This window comes from Vipera berus (assembly GCF_964194415.1).
Source record: "Vipera berus genome assembly, chromosome: 2".
Classification (NCBI taxonomy): domain Eukaryota; kingdom Metazoa; phylum Chordata; class Lepidosauria; order Squamata; family Viperidae; genus Vipera; species Vipera berus.
In genome coordinates this window covers 279475319-279484079 of record NC_138203.1, presented here as the reverse complement: position 1 = coordinate 279484079, position 8761 = coordinate 279475319, and the positions used below count along the sequence as shown (strand labels likewise).

Below are 8761 nucleotides of genomic sequence, written 5' to 3'. Positions count from 1 at the left end.
ACTGGCGGTTTGTCCCGTGTGTGTGTGTGTGGGGGGGGTGGGAAATCGCTGGACCTCCAAGATCCCTCCGGGAAACCCCCGCGACGAGGCGGCGGAGGCGGAGGGCCGCGAGTCGACGGGCGTCGGAGAACAGCCGGCAGGGCTTCCGCGGGGGCTCTGAGTTTGAGTCTTACCCTCCAGCCACAGCCAATGGGCAGACTCCGCTTTCTTTCTTTCTTTCTTTCTTTCTTTCTTTCTTTCTTTCTTTCTTTCTTTCTTTCTTTCTTTCTTTCTTTCTTTCTTTCTTTCTTTCTTTCTTTCTTTCTTTCTTTCTTTCTTTCTTTCTCTCTCTCTCTCTCTCTCTCTCCTTCCCTCCCTCTCTCTCCGCCGCAAGATCGGGCAGGCGACCCTTTTCTGTGGGAAGGGGAGGGTCGCAGACACACACACACACACACACACACACACACACAAAACACACTCTCACTCTCTTTTTTTCTTTGGATCCTCTGGGTCAGGGGTAAGGCCACCTCGGCTCTTTGATGACTCGTGGACTTCAACTCCCAGAATTCCTGAGTCAGCATAGTGGATCCCTCCTTGGCAGGGGAAATGGGGGGGCGGCCGGGTTTTTTTTGGAGGCATGGAGGGGGGGTGGAGTTCCCGTCAGTCCCGGCTCTTTCCGACTCCCCACCCACCCAGGGATTCAGTGGGGCGTCCCCTCCGTCTGTTTCTCCTGGGCACCTGCCCAGCTGCATTTCCGGGATCTTCGGGATCCCTAAAAGGACCCGTTCGGGGCTTCTTCCCGTTCCTTCCCTCGGACGCTCTCCCAACCTCTCCTGCCCCCGCTACTCTTTCCGTCCCTGTCTCAGCCACGGAGGACACCCCGGGACGAAGAAGAAGAAGAAGAAGAAGAAGAAGAAGAAGAAGAAGAAGAAGAAGAAGAAGAAGAAGAAGAAGAAGAAGAAGAAGAAGAAGAAGAAGAAGAAGAAGAAGAAGAAGAAGAAGAAGAAGAAGAAGAAGAAGAAGAAGAAGAAGAAGAAGAAGAAGAAGAAGAAGAAGAAGAAGAAGAAGAAGAAGAAGAAGAAGAAGAAGAAGAAGAAGAAGAAGAAGAAGAAGAAGAAGAAGAAGAAGAAGAAGAAGAAGTTGAAGTTGGAAGGGACCTTGGAGGTCATCTAGTCCAACCCCTTGCTCAGGCAGGAAACCCTATACCATTTCAGACAAATGGCTGGCCAGTCTCTTCTTAAAAACCTCCAGTGTTGGAGCATTCACCGCTTCTGGAGGCAGGTTGTTCCACTGATTAGTTGTTCTAACTGTCAGGATGTTTCTCCTTAGTTCTAGGTTGCTCCTCTCCTTGACTAGTTTCCATCCGTTGCTTCTTGTCCTGCTTTCAGGAGCTTTGGAGAATAGCTTGACTCCCTCTTCTTTGGGGCAGTCCCTGAGATACTGGAACACTGCTATCATGTCACCCCTCACCCTTCTCTTCCTTAAACTACACATACCCAATTCCAGCAACCGTTCCCTATATGTTTTAGCCTCCAGCCCCCTAATCATCTTTGTTGCTCTTCTCTGCACTCTTGCAGGGGTCTTCAAACTTGGCCCTTTTATGACTTGTGGACTTCAACTCCCAGAATTCCTCAGTCAGTGTGCCTGGCTGAGGAATTCTGGGAGTTGAAGTCCACAAGCCATAAAAGGGCCAAGTTTGAAGACCCCTGCTCTAGAGTCTCGACCTCTTTTTTACATCCTGGTGACCTTCTCTCCCCCACCCCCACCCCGGGACCGTCTCTTCTTCGGGGTCCGCATCCCCCCCTCTCCGCCCGCCTGCCCTCTTCTCCAGCCGGCGGGCAAACACCGCAGTCCTCCCAATTCCCTCCTCGGCTCTTTGTCGGCCACCGCGGAGCTTCAGTTTCCACCCAGATGCCGGAGCAGGAGGCGGGCCCGCCCGGGGTACAGAAAGGCACTCTTCGCATGGGCAGAGGAACGCCGCCGGCGGATGCCCAGCGGAGGAAGAAGAGGGAGGGAGGGGTTAAGGTGGCTAGTGGGCGGGGCTGCCAGGCGGAGCCCAGGAGGGAGAGCAGAAGCCCCGCCCCCGCCTCGATCCTCCCACTGGCTGGATCTCCGGGTCCCTCCCGCCCGTCCCCGCTTCGCCGCGGGAGGATCGGCGCTGGATCCCTCGGGAGAGGCTTCTGGATCCCGCTCCGGCCAGGTCTGGCTGCTCTCCTTCCCTCCGGCCCGCCCCTCCCGCCAGGAGAGCTTTTCCCCGCAAGCAGAAAGGTAGCTGGGGATCCGCCTCTTCGTCCTGCAGGGATTTCCTTGGGGAGATTCGGCTCTGGGGTCGCCTGCATGGAGCGGATCCCTTCCCTTCCCTCCAGGGGGGCAAAGGAGGGGATCCCTCCCCGGGCTGGATCTGCCCCCCCCTCCTCGCCCGGCCGAGGCTCCCCGCGGGGCTCCGGGTGGATCCGGGAAGGAGCTTTTGAGGAAGTTGCTTTCCGAAGGTCTCTTCGAGGTCCGTTTGAACAGGAAGCTTCTCAGCTTCCCTTTTCCTCCAGTGCCGTTGCAAAAAGGGAGCGAAGTGTAGCTTTAAAGCAGGGATCTTCTTCAAACTTGGCCCTTTTATGACTTGTGGACTTCAACTCCCAGAATTCCTCAGCCAGCATGCCTGGCTGAGGAATTCTGGGAGTTGAAGTCCACAAGTTATAAAAGGGCCAAGTTTGAAGACCTCTGCTTTAAAGGGGTTTTTTGAGTTTATTCACAGACTGACTTCAGTGCAATGGGGGAGGAGAAGGTTTGGGAGATAGAACAGGTTGAAAATGATTTGAATTGAGCTTTCAATTCAATTGCAGGGGACCAGTGAGGATGTGGCCACTTGGGGTGGGGGGTGGGGTGGGTTTCTTAACCCCCTAGGACAGGGGTAGGCAACCTTGGCTCTTTCATGACTCCTGGACTTCAACTCCCAGAATTCCTGAGCCATACGGGCTCAGGAATTCTGGGAGTTGAAGTCCACGAGTCATAAAAGAGCCAAGGTTGCCTACCCCTGCCCTAAGAGATCCTCTTTCTTTGAGCTAAATCTAAAAAAGGCGTACAGTAAAACCCTTTGGTTTTTGCGCTAATGTTTATTTTGCTTAGGGACGCGGTGGCTCAGTGGGTTAGGACGCTGAGCTTGTCGATCAGAAGGTCGGCAGTTTGGCGGGTCGAATCCCGAGTGCCATGTAACAGAGTGAGCGCCTGTTACTCGTCCCAGCTTCTGCCAACCTAGCAGTTCGAAAGCACGTAAAAATGCAAGTAGAAAAATAGGGAACGCTACGGTGGGAAGGTAACAGCGTTCCGTGCGCCTTTGGTGTCTAGTCATGCCGGCCACATGACCACGGAGACGTCCTCGGACAAGTGCTGGCTCTTCGGCTTTGAAACGGAGATGAGCACCGGCCCCTAGAGTCGGAAACGACTAGCACGTATGTGCGGGGGAACCTTTACCTTTATCTTTTATTTTGCTTCTGCTTTAAAAAGCTGGGTAGAATTCCTAAACTTTTAGATTTTCCTTGTTTTGCCCAGAAGAGGCTGTGATGGGTCAGCCCCTTCACGGTGGATGTTGTACAAAGCGCAAATTCTAAGGAAGTTTTAAGGCTGGTTTTGTGAGCAGGTACTAGAACAAGCTGATGGCCAAAAGGCTGCCTTGCATAATTGTAAATATTTTTCGAAACGCCTGCCTGGAATCTTTGTGGCCTCCCAGCCTCCAAAAAGATCAGGGAAGGAGCAGCCCTTTTCCCACATGCTCTGACCCATCTGATCTCTCTCATATTCCACTGAGTTTTCCTACTCACAACTCTGCCTTGGTCCCTGTTGAACTTCATCTTGCTGGTTTCTTCCATTTGGGCTCATCAAGATCTTCTTGAATCAGGATTCTATCTCTGTTATTTTCTATCCTCAACAAATAAGCCTATTATTTCCTCCCTTTTCCAGGTCATTTATAGATTATGTTCAAAATATCACTGTCGGCACCTAAGATGCGGCCATGAGCTCTGCAGAGGAGAAGGGCATTCTTGGATTGGGACCCACAAACTTTTGGCTGGGACTCCATTCTAGATAAATTGGATATTGTGGCCCAGTTGGAGAAGCAGCACAAAGGGACAATCGATTAAGCAGAGATCAAACCGGTCAGCAGTGAGGGTCATCCCTGGCCTTGACTCAGAGGGGGAACAATTGACCCAGAGATCTCTCAGCTGCAACTTTAAAGGTGAGTAAACAAATCTTAATGGTGACGTGGTGGCTCAGTGGGTTAGGACGCTGAGCTTGTTGATCAGAAGGTCGGCAGTTTGGCGGGTCGAATCCCGAGTGCCGCGTAACAGAGTGAGCGCCTGTTACTCGTCCCAGCTTCTGCCAACCTAGCAGTTCGAAAGCACGTAAAAATGCAAGTAGAAAAATAGGGACCACTACGGTGGGAAGGTAACAGCGTTCCATGCGCCTTTGGCGTTTAGTCACATGACCACGGAGACGTCCTCGGACAAGCGCTGGGTCTTCGGCTTTGAAACGGAGATGAGCACCGGCCCATAGAGTTGGAAACGACTAGCACGCATGTGCGGGGGAACCTTTACCTTTACCTTAAACAAATCTTGGATTGGAAAATAAGAATTTGTTATCTTTATTGGACAAAAGAGCAATGCAGAGAAGTTGAGTTTTGCTCCCAAGATGACGGGTGATATCGTAATGTAGTTATGAGTCCCTCTGGTGGTGATGCTGTCTATCCCACATTTTTCTATCTTACCAAGAAGTCGGCTGTGGTCTGCTTTGTCACGTGCCTTACTGAACTCCAAGTATATTTTGTCTGCAGAACATGGCTCTTCCGCTGATGCTATTCCACTAATTCAGTCACTTGGTCAAAGAATGCAGTAAGATTTGTCTGTCATGATCTGTTTTTGACAAACCCATGTTGGCTTCTAAGTAATAGCTTTGTTTGTTTCTGTATTTTCACAGCTTCATTGCTTGATTCTGTTTTCCACGATTTTCTCAGGTATTGAAGTCAGGTTGATTGGCCCTTAGTTTCCTGGATCCATTTTTTGCCTTTCTCGTCGTTATTTTATAAAATATATAAAATGTGATGCACAAAAGCAATAATAATAATAATAATAATAATAATAATAATAATAATAATAATAATAATAATAATAATAATAATAATAATAATAATAATAATAATAATAATTTTATTTATATACCGCCCTTCTCCCGAAGGACTCAGGGTGGTGAACAGGGCAAATGTATAAAAATACAAAAGTTAAAAGGAATTAAACATAAAGAAGCCATGATGGGATGGAGCTCCTAAGTGAAAAAATGAGAAGAAGCACAAAAAAGGGATAAGACAGTGGTAGGATTCAGCCAGTTTGCACCACTTCGGCAGAACCGGTAGCTAATTTTTTTGTTGCCCAGCCCCAGAATGAACTTCTGGAAGTGGCATCCACACAGAGAACTGGTTGTTCACATATCTGAATCCCACCGCTGGGATAAGAATCAAAAAATGGGTTGCTTACACTAGCATGGACACTTTCCTTCTTCTTTGCTCGTGCAATGCCTTCGCTTTTTGTATATCCGGTAGTTACGACCACAATTAGCACTGGAATGTTGATCATTGAGCAATGTGGTCATTAAGTAAGAGGTCACGTGAGAGCTTGGCTCAGTGCCCGCAATCCTATACTCCTGGTTGTGGCTGTTAAGCGATTTCATGTGTTGTTAAGCAGGTAAGGAAAGTGTGGCTGTCTAAAGTGGGCAGGAGAGGCCTTGTGAGTCCCAGCACAGGCCACGTTTGACTTCCGGGGCTCCTGGAGAAGCTTAGAGATGCTTTGGGACACGTTGCTTGGCAACGGTATGCAACACGCGGCTTGGAGAATGGCGCAAGGCTTCAGAGGCCTCCGGTCTGGGGATGAAGGCCTCGTTTCTCATTGTCAACGATGACACCGGGCCGAAGTCCAGGCCTGGCGTCAGTGGCAGATGGCTGAAACCGGCCTCCATTTAAGGCCCATCCCTATCCCAGCATTATTGTCAGTCAGGGCTGCTTTGCATGGCCGGACTTGGGTGGCTCAGGAATCCCAGAGCGGCTACAGCTCTGCATCCCACTTCGCTAGCCCCCTAACTCATGGGTGGGCTGTGCCTGGTTTCCAGGACCACCCCTACCCCTGAGACACCCCACAGCCATTGCCTAGGTTGATCTCCCTCCACTTCAGCACCCTCTAGAGAAGATCACTTAATGACCACAACCAGGACTGTGGGATTAGGGTTGGTGAGTGAAGTGGCCACGTGACCTCTCCTTTAACTACTGCTTCACTGAGCGACCGAGATTCCAGTCCCAATTGTCGTCACAACTCGAGGACTACTTGTAGTTTAAGAGCTGCTTTTTCACCTTGCCATAGGACAAGAAGCAAGGAGAAGAGGCAGGGTCAATGAACAGCAGAAGGGTTTGCCTCATAGAGATGTGTGGGGTGAGGAAATCAGTGGAGATTTTGTCTCAGAGATTTTGTACTGAGGACCCATACCGTGGGTAGAAGGTCAGACTGGAGGACCTTCAGGGTCCCTTCCAAGATGAAGAGTTTGGGATTCTCTACCTTTCTCAAAAGGTAATATCATTCTCCCTTTCTTGTTCTTTCTAACAGCGGATAAGAGATTTTGATCAAATATTCACCTGCAAATCAACGATCAACAGGTAATAGAAAATCAGTGCAAGGCAGCGGCCGCCAGAAAGCATGGAGCCTGGGAAACCTTCGGATCCCCCGTCAGACACAGGCAGCACTTTGGGAAACCACACAAAAAAACCCCATGAATGCTCAGAGTGTGGGAAATCCTTTGCTCACCGGTCCCTCCTTTTGACCCACAGGAAGGTCCATGTGAGAAGTGGATCCAGTCAAGGTTTGGAGGGTGAGAAATCCCTTTTTGGAAAAGACGCCCAAGATCCCAGGAGCCCCTCCAGACTAAAGCCCTATAAATGTGAGGAATGCGACTTATGCTTTGGTCAAAAGTCAAGTCTTCGTACACATCAGACAATCCACACTGGAGAGAAACCTTACCAATGTCTGGAATGTGGGAAATTTTTCCGTACAATAGCTAATCTCAGAGAGCACGAGAGAATTCACACAGGGGAGAAACCTTACACATGTTGGGAATGCGGGAAATGCTTTTCTCAGAAGGCCGGTCTTAGGGCCCATGAGAAGATCCATGCAGGAATAAAACCTTACAAATGCTTTGAGTGTGGAAAATGTTTCATCCTGAGTTCAGCTCTTCGGAGTCATGAGAAAACACACAGCGGGGAGAAAAATGAAGAGTGCCTCGAATGCGGGAAATGTTTTTCCAGGAAATCAAACCTGGTGAAGCATCAGAGACGTCACACCGGAGAAAAACCCTACGAATGCCCAGAATGTGAGAGACGATTTGTGGATTCTTCTGAACTTCGGAGACACCAGAAGTGGCACAAAGGGGAGCTACCCTATCAATGTGGGGAGTGTGGGAAAAGTTTTCTTACCCAAAGAGAGATTCAGGCTCACGAGAGAATCCACACAGGGGAGAAACCGTACAAGTGTGAGGAGTGTGGGAAATGTTTTGCCAAAAAAGAAAACCTGGGAAGCCATCAGAGGGTCCACACAGGAGAGAAGCCGTACACATGTGTAGAATGTGGGAAATGTTTTGGACTCAGTGGAGCCCTTTGGAGACATCATAAAACCCACACAGGGGAGAAGCCACATCAATGCAACGAATGTGGAAAATTTTATCGTACCTCATCAGCGCTTAAATGTCATGTGAAAATTCACACAGGGGAAAAAAACCACAAATGTTTAGACTGTGGGAAAACATTTGCTCTATCATTTAACCTTAGAAGCCACAGCCGAATCCACACAGGAGAGAAGCCCCATAAATGCTCGGAGTGCAATAAATGTTTTTGTCAAAAAAGGTCTCTTTTGAAGCATCAGCAAATCCACAATTGAGAAAAAAACCACAAATATCTAGAGAGAGGAAAATGATTTCCCCAACGTTCAGCACTTCACGCACACACCCAAAATCAGACAGGAGGGTGGTCTTACAAGTGTGCAGAGTGTGAGAAAACCTTTCACTGTAAATCACAATTTAAAAAGCACCAGAAAGTCCATAGCAAAGATAAATCCCTTCAGTTGTGAACAATGCAAGTGCCACATCAGAGATTTCACACTGGAAGGAGACCCTATGAAGGCCCAGAATGTGTGAGAAACAATTTGTGGAGTCTTCTGAACTTCGGACATTCCAGAAGGGGCACAAAGTAGTAGTAGTAGTAGTAGTAGTAGTAGTACATTCCAGAAGGGGCACAAAGTAGTAGTAGTAGTAGTAATACTAATACTAATAATAATAATAATACTAATACTAATAATAATAATAATAATAATTTTTATTTATTTATTTTAATTTCATTTATATCCCGCCCTTCTCCAAAGACTCAGGGCGGCTTACAAACATAATAATAATTTAATTTCTTTTTACTTTTTTATTAAAGAGTTTTACAAAAACAAAATTTTACAATATATCCCCAAATCCCTCCCACCCGAAACCCACCCACTTCCCCCCCCCACTTCCCAGAGCTAAATACAGGATTATAGTTACAATAATCATATTCTGAATAAAAATTATGCATAATATACAATTAACCAAATTCATAATGCGCTTTAACTCTGGTTAAAGTCTGGTTGTGACAATAATAATTTAATTTCTATACCACCCTTCTCCCAAAGGACTCAGGGCGGTGTACAGGGCAATAGATACTATAAAAATACAGTGTATTTTT

At 48.0% G+C, this 8761-nt stretch overlaps 2 protein-coding genes across 2 annotated transcripts in view; both read left to right on the top strand.

Moving 5' to 3' along the window:
* The first annotated feature begins 653 nt into the window (after positions 1-653).
* Positions 654-8761, top strand: part of LOC308661151 (uncharacterized protein) — a 180297-nt gene continuing 172189 nt past the window's right edge. Inside the window, exon 1 of the mRNA XM_081315951.1 lies at positions 654-1118. The gene's annotated coding sequence lies outside the window, so the exon portion shown is untranslated. The remainder of the gene's footprint in view (positions 1119-8761) is intronic.
* On the top strand, positions 2091-7954 carry LOC308661223 (uncharacterized protein). The gene is made up of 3 exons (XM_081316122.1): positions 2091-2247; positions 3931-4204; positions 6612-7954. Exon 3 carries the CDS (start codon positions 6702-6704, stop codon positions 7932-7934), a length of 1233 nt encoding a protein of 410 aa, XP_081172248.1. The 5' UTR covers positions 2091-2247; positions 3931-4204; positions 6612-6701; the 3' UTR covers positions 7935-7954.